This window comes from Eutrigla gurnardus (assembly GCF_963514095.1).
Source record: "Eutrigla gurnardus genome assembly, chromosome: 24".
Lineage (NCBI taxonomy): Eukaryota > Metazoa > Chordata > Actinopteri > Perciformes > Triglidae > Eutrigla > Eutrigla gurnardus.
In genome coordinates, this window is record NC_139935.1 from 5,056,630 (window position 1) to 5,069,857 (window position 13,228).

Below are 13,228 nucleotides of genomic sequence, written 5' to 3' on the forward strand. Positions count from 1 at the left end.
CTTCTCCTGGAAACCGCCCACTCTGCCATGTCGCTACGACGACGCTGCATATCCCACCTGTAAACAAGCCCAAGCAGAAAACACACCCCCGATGACGGCCATTTTTATTATGATAATAACCTTCGGGACTATTGGTTTAACAAGCCAAGACGTTAAAAAACAGCTCTGGGGACGACTGAGGACACGTTTCCCGACATTTTAATCGTTAATTAATTGAATCTTCAAAAAAATAATCGCCAGCTAGAATAAAACAGTGGTCGTGCCGTCGCCGTCTGAACTGTGTCAGCGTGTTTGCTAATGATTTTTGCTCTGTGAGCAGCGGGAAAAAGTAATGAATGAGATGTGTTAACGTTTGAAAGCAGTCAGTGGCAAATGAATGTCACCATTACGTTCAGTGCAGACTAACTAAGAGCCTCCAGCTTCTTGAAATGAACACGATGCAGATGAAAGCAGTTTGTTGTGTTATTGACATTGACCTATTTTTCCTCCCTCTGCCTCCCCGAGCCACTCGCTAATGGAGCCTTTTCTTCTTTTTAAAGCCTGTAAAAACACAATTTCTCCTCTGCTAAACTCCACAGAGGGCCGGGAGAGTCGGACTCGGTTGTGAGGATGGGACACGGGGTCCTAATAACCCTTAAATGACGGTTTCCATTGTGTCATCATATACTGAGATGCAGAATAACTCATCACAATGAGAGTCGGAGGGGAGAGACGCTTTGTATTTTATTAAAAATCACAGAACTCCTTTTGAATATCTGGCAGTTATATTCATTATAATCCGAGTAAAACACAACGGACCACCCATTCTTCAACATTTTTAATTATTGATGCATCATTTTATCCATTAATCTATAAGGTTGCACCACTAATTTATTTAATCCTAAATGAGAGGGAAGAAATGTGCAAATTATCCAATTTGAGCAGATTCTATTCAGCGACTGTATTTTTTATGATATTATTATTAACAATTCATTTTGTTTCAAATGAATAAACAATCCAACTGCTGCTTTGTTTATCACACTCAGCACCCATTGGTATCTGCACTTCATGTGCTATATATATATATATATATATATATATATATATATATATATACTGCATGTAAACAAATGCCAGCTGCTAACGGCTATAACCTTTAACCTTTTAAAAATAACCCTTAAATCAGTGGGATGTGTTGTTTGATATTTTATGCCCTAAATAAGAACCTATTTAGAATGTTAATAATGACAAATACCTGCTAGATCAGAATAAACGGTGTTCAAAATAAATAATAATAATAAATAAATAAAATTCAAGGTGAGGGTGTTTTGCATATCCTTGAAATGGCTAAAAATATCTGAAATTACAATATATTGAATATAAAAATACATTTATACATACATTTCGACACAAAAGATCCAGTATACTGTGTTCTACTGGTGCCTCCTGAACTGGTTTATATGGGTGCTTCCTGGTTCCAGAGCTCCTGACTGGTTTATACTGGTACTTCCTGGTTCCAGAGCTCCTGAACTGGTTTATACTGGTGCTTCCTGGTTCCAGAGTTCCTGAACTGGTTTATACCGGTGCTTCCTGGTTCCAGAGCTCCTGAACTGGTGAACAGTTGCTCTACTAAATAAGGCAACATTTAAGTGTGTTAAGGAGAGAATGAGAGAGGCGCGTGGCAAGTTGGCAGAGAAATTTCACACAATCTTATCAATGTGTGTGTGTGTGTGTGTGTGTGTGTGGGTGTGTGTGTGTGTGTGTGGTTTCGCGGCAGATGGTGACAGTGCATGAGTCAGCGTGTGTGTGTGTGTGTGTGTGTGTGTGTGTGTGTGTGTGTGTGTGTGTGTGTGTGTGTGTGTGTGTGTGTGTGTGTGTGTGTGTGTGTGTGACGTCCAAGTGACATCACGCAGACCCCTTCCTTTGCCAAACACACATTCGGGCACATTCTTGTGTATGCGTTTGTATTTATAGTGTGTGTGTGTGTGTGTGTGTGTGTGTGTGTGTGTGTGTGTGTGTGTGTGTGTGTGTGTGTGTGTGTGTGTGTGTGTGTGTGTGTGTGTGTGTGTGTGTGTGTGTGTGTGTGTGTGTGTGTGTGTGTGTGTGTGTGTGTGTGTGTGTGTGTGTGTGTGTGTGTGTGTGTGTGTTGGATACCTCACAGTTGGGCAGGTGGAAATCTTTCTGTGTGTTTCCTGCTCATTGAGGCATAAAGTTGCAATCTGGATGTCTGACTGAGAGGACCTGCCTCTCTCTCTCTCTCTCTCTCTCACACACACACACACACACACACACACACACACACACACTGTGAACACTGTGATACGGACCTCATCTCACACAGTAACCAGTGTTATTTCAGGTCTCTTTCACTCAGCTGAGGACCACGTTGTTTGTGTGTGTTGAGATTCTGGGCCGTTAAAAAAAAAAGACGGATGAAAGAAACGCCCCGCTGGGACGGGGGTCACTTCCCCGGAGGCAGTAACTCTATATGTGGTATTATTAGGTTTGAGCTGTCGTCCAATCATCAGTGTGCTTGAAACTGGCATTCATTTCAGCCTCAGTGACACACGGGGATAATCAAATATATATAGAAATGTTTGAATCCAAATGCACACGTGTAGTTTTGGGAGAGGAACCAATTCCAGAGAGCTGCTTCCACTTTTGTATGACAGTACAAAGGTTTCAGGTTGGGCTTTTCTTTACATTCTCGAGGCCTCATGTATGTTTTCAGGTGTGTTTGTTTTGCTTCAAAGTCTGACTGAGATTTTGTGCAGCTGTCCTACCTGTTTCGGTTCCTGTAGTGGCTTGAAAGCATCTCGTCCCCTTGAGGGATTTACGCTGTTAATCCGTCCGTCCTTGAGTTTGGAAATGTTTGTATTATGTGATAAATTGAGATTAATTTGCTGTTTTTTTTCTCTCAACAGAACCGAGCTTCACGGTGACCCTCGAAGCCGCCCTGAACCCCAACATGACGGCCAAACCCACAGAGCTGGCGTGTCACGTGACCAACATTACCCATTTACCTCTGGGAGGCCGACTGGGTGTCACCTGGGAGCACACCTCACTTCCTGGTACTTTTACCTCCGGCTTTTGTCAAAATATGAATTATTTTTTTTTACCACAAAACCTCACTCATTGTTTTCTGTCCAATCGCCTGCAGGCACAGGGGGCGGTCCTCCGACGGCACATCCCATCGGCTCCCTGGACGGCCATGGCAACCTGTTGCCGGGGTCGATGTATTCTGATCGGCTGAAGAGCGGCGTGATGTCTCTGACCAGAGTCGAGCCCGACACATTCAAACTGCGATTCCTCCGCACTCAGGTGATGGAAACGCCGTTTGATGATTTATATCGCCGGTACTCGAGTGTGATTATTTGAGCTCTAATTCTAACGTTTATCACCGACTCTCTCTCTCCGTCTGCAGGAGATCGACATGGGCCAGTATGTGTGCACCGTGTCGGCCTGGAGTCTGAACGGCCAGGGTGACATGGTGAACACCGCCGAGCACCAGAGCTCCCAGCTGGCTGTACAATGGGATACCAAACGTGAGAAAACGTGACTGATCCCCCTGTTGTGTTTGATGCATATGACGATATAACCATTATATCCTTTGGGCACAGACAGAAATGACTCTGCTTTGTTGAAATCAACCTTTACTCCAGGACGTATTCTGTGATTTAATGAGGTGCTTTTGGGAGAAATTCTCACATTCCTGATTAAGAAAACTCTTAATACACCGCCAGCCGGCCGCAGCAACCCTGCTGAGTTTTATGAATAAGCTCTAATGTCTACAAATCATTCCCAGACTTCATTGTAAAGTTCAACAAAACAACAGACGCCTTGTCTCTCACACACTTCCTCTGTCTTCCGATCCCACTTGCTGGGTTTGGTGCCCCCAATTTAGCTAATTGAGCCATGACGTAACCCTGCCTGTTATGAATCAGAATGAGTTCATGCTTTAATGGCTTATCGCTTCCTGCCGGGGATTTCCCGCTCCGTCACTCTGCTGTGCTGAACGATGTCCCAATTGATCCGTCTTTTTTTTTTTTTTTTCAGCCCCCACTCTGAACGTCATTGCCAAGCGCGTCCGTGAAGCCTCCGTGGGCGGGGCTACCTTTGAGATGAGCTGCAGCGTGGCCACGGAGAATCTCGGGGAGGCGGGCTACTCGGTGCTCATCCAATCACAGGAGATCGTGGACGGCCCCGTGAGAACCATCATGACTCTGAGCCCCGACAACGTCGTGCAGCACGGGGGGACCACGGACCCCAACAGGAGGTAACACACATGTCCATCAACACGTATGAACCCTTCACTGATGGAGTTTCCCTTTAAAATGTCTTTATTTTTCCGTCCACGCAGAGACGGTCTGGTTCTGAGCAAGTCCGGTCCGGCAGAGTTCCGGTTTCGCCTGGCCGGCGTCCAGCTGTCCGACAGACGTTTCTACTGGTGTGACATCACCGCTTGGACCAAACAGCAGCCGGGACAAGCGTGGACCAAAGCCACCAGAGCCGAGTCCAACAAAGTCAAGATCGACTTTCAAGAGAACGGTGGGTCAACGTGTGCCGGCTTCAAAACCCTGAGGGACGTGTTCGAAATTCATGTGATATTTAGAAAAACCTGTTAAAAAAATCCAGCTTTATGTCTTTAGCGATGGCCGAAGGGACTCTTGGGTAATGTAGTATTAGCGGCGTACCAGCTGATGGAACAAGCGTCAATAATACCTGAATTTGCCTGAAGAGGAAACCTTCACATGTGAGTTCAGAGAAGAAAAAAGGTTATTTACTTCCTCTCTGCTTCTTCCTGTTTCTAATTTTGTCTCATACGTAGCCCTTTAAAGTTCTCTTACTTGGATCAAAACTACTCAGCAAATCCTCGAGAAAAAAACCCACGTTAATTATCCTTGAAGTGGAGATACCGTCCACAGATAGAAACGCGCGAGCAGTTCTGTTGTTTGCATTTCTAGACACAGTTAAGGCGCATCATCCACCCACACGGCGCTAATGAACGTAAATGATGTGCAAAAATAAAGACATGCGCGCACCTTAAGCCCTTTTGACGCCCACCAAAGCCACTGGCCTACTTAACTTTCTTTGATCTGACTGGGAAACTGGGAGACAGGAGGGAGGAACGGGAGCGTCGGGAAGGAGAGGAGGAGGAAGAGGTTGAGTTGACAAGGACGAAGAGAAAAAGGCTGAGGAAGAAGAGGATGAGGAGGAGGAAAGGTGAGGCAGAAAGGGAGAAATGAAAATGGGAAGAAGAAGAATAGAGGAGGATAATGAGGTGAGACGATGCAAAGAGGAGCAAGAAAGAAGGAGGGTGAGGGAGAAAAGAGGAGAATGGGTTGTTTTTTTAAGTAACACAAGAACAGAAGATCAGTCCTGAAGTTTGTCTCTAAAATATAAGTGTTTTATCTGTACTGCTGTACTGGGAGTAGTCACTGCAAGTTCCTATTTGTACAAAATTCAGAAATCATCTCACTATGTAGCCCCTCCCCCTTACGCATCACTTCCTGTGACGGAAGACGGGCTGCAGCGGTTTGAACCATCTAAGTGAGGTTTGGAGGAGGAGAGGAAAAAAAGCTGTAGGAGCAGAGAAAGATCCTCCATCTTTCTCTGGGGAGGGCAGCAGCCCTTGAGCATTACTTACTCTTTCTCTATCGCTTGCCGTTGTTCCTCCCCCGTTCTCGCCGCCATCCTTTTACTCTCTCACCCCCACTGTCTCCCTCTCCTTCTCCTCTCTCCCCCCCCTCCCTCCTCTCTCTGTGGGACATCTTCAAAGTGAAGCCCTTTGGCCAATCAGCCAGCTGCAGAGAGCTGCAACGCTGCTTTCCTTTTGTGTGTGTGTGTGTGTGTGTGTGTGTGTGTGTGTGTGTGTGTGTGTGTGTGTGTGTGTGTGTGTGTGTGTGTGTGTGTGTGTGTGTGTGTGTGTGTGTGTGTGTGTGTGTGTGTGTGTGTGTGTGTGTGTGTGTGTGTGTGTGTGTGTGTGTGTGTGTGTGTGTGTGTGTGTGTGTGAGATCTTTCAATTGTTCAAGTGTGTGTATCCAAGTCGAACATTTTGAGTTGACCCCACACAGAACAAAACACACACTCACACACACTCAGACACTGACAGCCTTCAAGCTTCAAGCTTTTCAATATCTCCTTGTTCTTGCCTTCTGGGGGCGGAAGTTCTGTGTCTGTGTGTGTGTGTGTCTGTGTGTGTGTGTGTGTGTGTGTGTGCACATCCACAAACTGGCATGTCTCCCAAGTTCCCAGCTGTATCTTGAATGTTTCATACGTGTTGTGGCGGTCCTTGCCTGTACGGGGGATCTGGTCTACGTATGTATGGAAATCCAGAGTCTCACCAGCACATTTTCTGTTAAATAATGCAAGTGTTTTTTTTGTAGCTGGGTGGTAACATAAATATGGAGTGGTGAGAGGGAAAACGATGAACCAGAGTCCCTCCTGTTGCATTGTATTTTAAATCCGACCTTTCAAACACTTCCAGAGTTCTGGATCTGATTTGTGCGGCTCGTTTGTCCAACTTGTTGACTACAACCTTTTAAGTGCTTGATTGTTTGGGGCGTGTTGGGTTTTTTGCCTCCACATAAGTGGTTTTTGTGTAATTTGGTTAAGCTGGAGACTTGTTGTCTGACATCGTCAGGTCATAGCTCAGAAATTGGAGGGTAAATATTACAGCCAATAACCATGTCATGTCGTAAAAAAGCCCATTTGTCATATATCTCCGTGGTGACATCATGCAGTTATTGTGAAAGTAATGAATTCTGCATTGTTTGTGGTTTGAACCCAGTTTCAAAGTGTTTTTTTTTTTCTGTCTTGACAACAGTAACACTGAAGACAATACAGAGTCGAGGAGGAGTCGCCGGTTTTTAAGACGAAACAGTGTTTGCACTCGTGTTGCAACACGATGTTCACAGTAAACGACTCGCTTAATATGCTAATAGACTAATTTAATTAAGTAATGTGGAGCGTTTTTTTTTTTTTTTTGGACTTCTTAAATCCTCCCGTTAAGAAACGACTGAGTCACTTACAGCTCAGCAGTGCCGCGACGCAGGGAAGATGTTTCCGATCCGTCGACATGGTGTTTATGCAGCGAGAGTGCATGTATTATACAGTAGATTGTTTACACATGACAGCATGAGTAAAGCAGCGTTCTCGGGGAAAACTGTCAGAACATCTCCAGTGTTTCAAACAGCCAGACTTTATCTCCTTAAAAAAAGACTAAATCTCCAGTTTAGGCCGAGGACAGCAGTTGTTTTGGTGACCTGTGTGTGTGATTATTCTTCTCCCCATCAATCAGTTAGACGAGAACCGTCTAAATGTCATCCGCAGAGTTTTATTTCTATGAGGACGTGTCACAGCAGGAAAAAGCACAAGTGTGAATGATGAGAGGCCGGCTCAGCGGGACACAATATTAACACCTGATCTTTTCTTATTATAACGAGTCAACATATCTGCTGTGAAGAAGCACGATGGTGCGTCATAATCACCATGAAACGGGCTTTATTTGTGCTGTTTTTCATCCATTACTGACCATTAGCTCGGCAGGCTAATTGGGATTGAGTGTATCCACTTAACATTAGCATTTTATGTGCACGTCGGCGTTGATGGTAAATGTAGTCCGTTAAATTCCTCTGTGCTGTTTAGACTGTGAAATGTTAAAGGGGCCGACCCCTACCATGATGCATTGTGGGAGGCGACCACATCCTCATGCACGGCTAATGCAGCCTCGGCCTCTCTTCACCGCATTTCTTTTTGGCCGTGTGCCGGCTGGAATGAACGCGAATGCGTTTCCTCCTGAACGGCGTCTGCACGTGTGTTTATGGACGCCGGTTTTTCTGTTGAAAGGGGAACGAGGGAGAGGAGAAGAAGAAGAAGAAGGAAGTTGTGGTTTTAGGGCTTCCCCTAAGGAGGAGAAGCCAAAGCTTTATACAGAAAAGATTAATGATTATCTTTATTGGGCAGCAGTCAGACACACCTTCGACCGGTTGGGCGTCTCCAATCGAGGGCTTGTCTTGGGTATGACATCATCAATTCCTTGCCGGGCCGAAGTTGCATTTAAATGTGTTTACATCTCTGTTTTTAAATCTATTTTGCACAACCTCTCCTCATCAGCACCACGGATGTTCCCTCCGTGTTGATTTCTGCATGTCAGAGAAACTTTAAAGCGGTGTTTACCATTTTTCTCCCACTTGGCTCACATCTGCTGTCATTCCACAGGGACCTGAATGCAGAATTAAAGTGTGTGTAGGTTTTAAAGCCAGTCAGTGTTTGGATGAATGCTTTTGATCTCAGTTGAGCTGCTCAGATCTTTGTTGTCTTTTTTTTAAATATACAATAAAGCCTATTTAAGCTGATGTGTTTGGCGTTACAGGCCCGTCCTTCTCCATCGCCATCCAATCAGACACCACCATCGTTTATCCGTGGGAAACGGCGAAGATGGAGTGTGCGCTCCGGGTCTCTGGATCCTCCCCGAGGACCGGCACACACACAGGTAGACCACACGTGCTCACAAACACTCATAAATCACTTATCGCTACTGTTTTTTGCTGTTTTTCTTACACACACACACGTGTCGACAAACACTTTGTACTCCGCGCTGCGTTCTTCACCTGCCAACCTGTCAACGCCGCCGCTAATAAGAATGATGTGACTCCCGCATTTCAAATGGTTGTAAAGATGAAACAGACTCCCCGTCTCCTGCATTTATTAACACACACACACAGCCTTCTGAATTCTTCACTTTCTTTTCTGGGTGTCAGCTTTTTGCATCTTGAAATACTTATTTGTTACCTTTCACATCTAAAATGACTTACTATATTCAATTAAATATTATTTATTTTCAATACTTCTCCCTTCTGTAAAACCGAACCATCTGCAGTGTAACCCGAACTATTTCTTCCTTCTTTCCCCCCTCCTTTTCCCTTTCCTCCCTCACTCTAAACATCCATCTGTCTTCTGTCCTCCCTCCTCTTCCTCATCGCTCCATACACTTAAACTTAACACATGACATCATGCCTCACTCCCTACCTCCCTCTGCCCATCTGTCACCACCTCTCCCACATCTCCCCCTCTCCGTGCATCCTTCTTTACGGCCCAACATGTGTTTTTATTTTGCATCCTCACAGTGAGCAGATAAAACCTGTTTAGTTGTTTTTTTCGCGTCGTGGACACGTTTCTTTGCATGTTCTCGCAGGAATGTGTGTGTGTGCATGTGATGTATGCCCGTGCATCAGCATAAATGTTTATTCACAGCAGTGGAGCGCTGCAGGGATTGGTGGGACGGCGGTTGTGGAGCGTGCTCTCGCAGAGACAGCTGCACCATGGGAAGAAATTCCCCCTCAGCATTCCAGCTGATAGAAAAAGTTACGCATGGACGTGCTCACTAGGAGAAGGAAGGCCTGATGGAGTACGCATGAATATATACTGTTTTTATTAGTGGCAGAACAAGTGAAGCAGTGAACGCAACAACAATAGTCGACCGTTCCTCCTACTTCATAAAGAAATGCGTAGATCTCAATATGAACAGTTGTGGATGGGAAGAAGTCTCTTTAAAGTGATGACTGTGGATTATAAAAGGCACAATGTGTCCTGAAAGACGAGGTACTGTTGAATTTTTCAAGTTGTTTTTATTTGTTTTTAGACACTGTGAGCGGTGATTTTGTCAGTTATGGGTGGAATGACCCTTTAAAAAAACAAATCCCTTATTTCAGCCACTTCATTTCCTCTGAGGTCACGCTGACTCATGTTGTTTCAAGGCGCGTGCGATTTAGGTTTCAGGAGAAACTTCCACTGTCTTTTTCCGTTACAAGCGCTGACGAATGAAGTGCATCTTGTCGGGGACTATTTTCAGCTGCGGATTAATACGCATTTGGTCGCTCCTGTGTGTATTTCCAGCAGCAGGATGCGTTCGACTACAGTGTTCAGGTAATGAAGGAACACTGATGTGTTTTTAATGGAGCTCCGTGGCACAGAGCAATGACACATTATCGACCTTCGGCTGCTTTTTGGTATACAATTAAATATATGTATATATAAATTATACATTTACTGCCGATTGTAACGACCATTTAGCTAACGAGCGCCGACAGAATTATGAAGCCCCCTTTTTAGTGGCAGATTGGGCTGCTCCGACGTGCCGAGTGTCCCGGGGCGGAGAAAGTAACCGACGGTGTCTGACTGTGAATGACACACATGTGAATGGTTTGGTAATGGGCCAATTAGCAAACGGGTATCTGGTGGCATTTATCAACAAAGGTGCGGCGCTTACATGGGCTCAGTTACAAAGCTCCACTTCCTCAGGTGTTCTTACTCACACACACGCACAGAAAATGATATTTTTTAGGGTGTGTGACGGCATCCTGGTGTTCAGATCGCACCGGTCGGTACAGTTGCAATTTAATATCAGCTGTGTCATATAGTGTGTAACATGTATTGACGTGTGTGTGTGTGTTAATGTACAAATGATTAGTTGATGGCTCACCTTTTTGTAGCGCATTGTTCTCACACAATAGGACTGTAACTTCAGGCTATTACTGAAGGTTGAGCAACCCCGTGTGTGTGTGTGTGTGTGTGTGTGTGTGTCAGTGTCACACATTCCTTAGGGATGGCTGTGAACGGCTCTCCTGTTGGAGCTTGTTTTTATGATGGGCATGGTGGAACACACTCACACACACCAAATGTCCCTCGTTATTTCTCGCTGCTTCGTCAGTCGGGGATCCTGCTGTTACTCATTACTGGGGGGCGGCTCTGACTCGGAGGTAGAGCGGCTCGTCCTTTAATCACACGGTCGGCAGTTTGGTCCCCCGGTGTGTGTGTTTTTTTCTGTGAATGAGAGGCAAATTGTCCGATCTCGCTAGAAAGGTGCGACGTGCAAATGCATTTATTATTGAAGGTATTGATGAGCCTCAGGGAGAGACCTGACATGAACCCTTTTATAGACACACAGCTGAAGTCTTTAAGATATGATAATGATAATTATTAATCCCTTTCAGAGCCACACCAGGTTTCTCATTGTGCCACTAATTCCAGTCCTGCCAGGTTTGGCCCCACGGGCAGCGAGTCCTCGGGACAGAGAGGTTGGACTTTGCTCATCCGGTTAGTCTGTCGGGAGATGCTGCTGCTGAACCCAGAGCAGTTTGTCTCTGAACGTCTTTGTGCAGTAGAACGGTTAGAAAGCCATAAACCAGAAAGAAAATGAAAGAAATTACTTTGATAAATTCTTTTAAAAGTTTTAAAAAATGTAGTAGTTTCAACGTTTCAATGAATTCCTGTCACATGACAGTTTGTCAGCCGAAGAACGCAGAATTCAATGTTTTTTGCGGCTTCTGGTTCGTGCAAACGGTTCATTTTTGACATCATTTTAAATGAGACGTGGAAAATAAGTGTGATATTTTTTTCAAAATGAAATATTACAAATTCAAGCTTAGATTTGTTTGGTTCTAAAACCTTCTATATTTTATTATATAAATTATATTTCCAGCGTGCTGCGTGTCTGAGTGGCGCTCTTTGACCCCCGTGTTCAGAGCATCCATTCCCACTGGAATGACTGGCATGTTGTTGTTAAGACGCTGGGTGCTTGAAATCAGCGGCAGCGAGATGACATCACCATTAGAGATGTTTTTCTTCCTTCCTTCTTGAAGCATTGAAACGGTGACAGTTTGGCTCTTTTCAACATATCGCTGCTTTTTTTTTTTTCTTTTTTTTTCCTGCATACGACTGTGATCCTCCTGGGAGAAAATAAAGCTTTGTACTCGCATACACAGACAAAATAAGGCACAGTTGTCAAGTATCGATCAAGGTGATCTAATTTAGAGTATTTTTTTATTGTGTTAAAGCTAATCAAGTAAGCTAAACCTTCAAATTATGTGTTGTTCTGTATTTTTAAAAAATTTGCGTTTTGCTTTCCATTTAAAACCTTCCAATTTCAAAACCCTGATGTAACGCTGGGAATTTGAGTTTCACCTGGAAACCGAACTGGAAGAGTTCATCTGATTGGCTTCAAATCTACAATCAGCTGGCTTTTTAATCCAAAAAAATACGGTGACCATGTTCAGATTTGCCTGCGTCATCACAGCTGTTTTTGTCTTTTAGTAATTGCTGCAAATACCCTCCACATGTTTTTTTAATGAGGAGTACAACACCAGTTTTGGTTAAAGGCACACAGGATCTTTGCACCTGCAACGTGATATTTTAAAATAACTGTGTGGTAAGTTTAATGACACATCCTTCTCTCCTCTTTTGGCTCCTCGCTTCCTCCTCACCCTCTCCTCTCCTCTCCTCCCTCCCTCTACACTCACCAAATTACCCAGCTGTCTTTGCAGGGCCGACAGGCAGCCGTTAATTAGCCAATCTCACGCTCCGTTAGCCGGCCGGGGAGACAGAACGAGGTAGAGGAAGAATAGACGGCAAGATGGAGAGAGGAGAGGGAGAGATGGCGGGAGTGAATAGGGGGGAAAGTGGAGGGCGCTAAACAGATTGTTAAAGTGAGCAAGAGTGGAAGAGAGTGAATGGAGGTGGCAAATGGAGGGAGAGTGGCTCGAAAACAGCATGGAAAGTTTCCTAAAGAGAGAGAGAGAGACGACGAGGAGGAGAGGAAGCGGCGAGGGGGAGAATGGGAAGAGCTGTTGAACGGAGAGGATTGAGAATACGAAGTGGCGAGCGGATGAGAGCAGGGGAAACGAAATGATTCTCACTCCATTAACCGTTTCTGGTGAACGACGAGCGGCAGATAATATTGATGTTCTTTCTTATTGGAGGCTTCCAGTTTGTCCACAGTCTATAAAGCTGTCGTATTAAAGCTCCCGGGGGGTGAGGACGGTCAGAAAGCCTGTCTATTCGACTTAAATGTTAAACTTTGCCGTCTCATTCTGGACATGTAGTTAAAAAAGCTGGAGAACGGGCGGCCAAGCAAACATGGAGAGGGGATGTAAGAGCAGGAGTGGAGGAGAGGACGGTTAAACGCAAATTGAAAATGTGTAGCAGATCGTCCTAAACGGCACAGCGGCGCCATCATTTTCACTCCATTAGGTCTCCCAGTTAAACAGGAATGGGAGCAGCTTTAACAGAATCCTCTGAAATGGCAGATTTCAGTGGGATCAGACTGGGAAGAAGGGTTTTTTTTTATACAATGGGAGTCAACGGGGGATCATCTAACAGCAGAAACCCGTCACATGCTGCATGATTGATTCAATGTGATGTTACTCTCTGTTTCTGCAGCACCCTCGGGTCACAATTTAATCTTCATCAA

General features: G+C 44.9%; 1 protein-coding gene across 1 annotated transcript in view; it reads left to right on the forward strand.

Annotated features, from left to right (window-relative positions):
- Nucleotides 1–13,228, forward strand: part of ptgfrnb (prostaglandin F2 receptor inhibitor b) — a 37,965-nt gene that overhangs the window by 14,332 nt on the left and 10,405 nt on the right. Inside the window, exons 6-11 of the mRNA XM_084003900.1 lie at nt 2,904–3,050; nt 3,140–3,300; nt 3,404–3,524; nt 4,036–4,255; nt 4,340–4,527; nt 8,354–8,473. Coding sequence (XP_083860026.1) covers nt 2,904–3,050; nt 3,140–3,300; nt 3,404–3,524; nt 4,036–4,255; nt 4,340–4,527; nt 8,354–8,473 — 957 coding nt within the window. The remainder of the gene's footprint in view (nt 1–2,903; nt 3,051–3,139; nt 3,301–3,403; nt 3,525–4,035; nt 4,256–4,339; nt 4,528–8,353; nt 8,474–13,228) is intronic.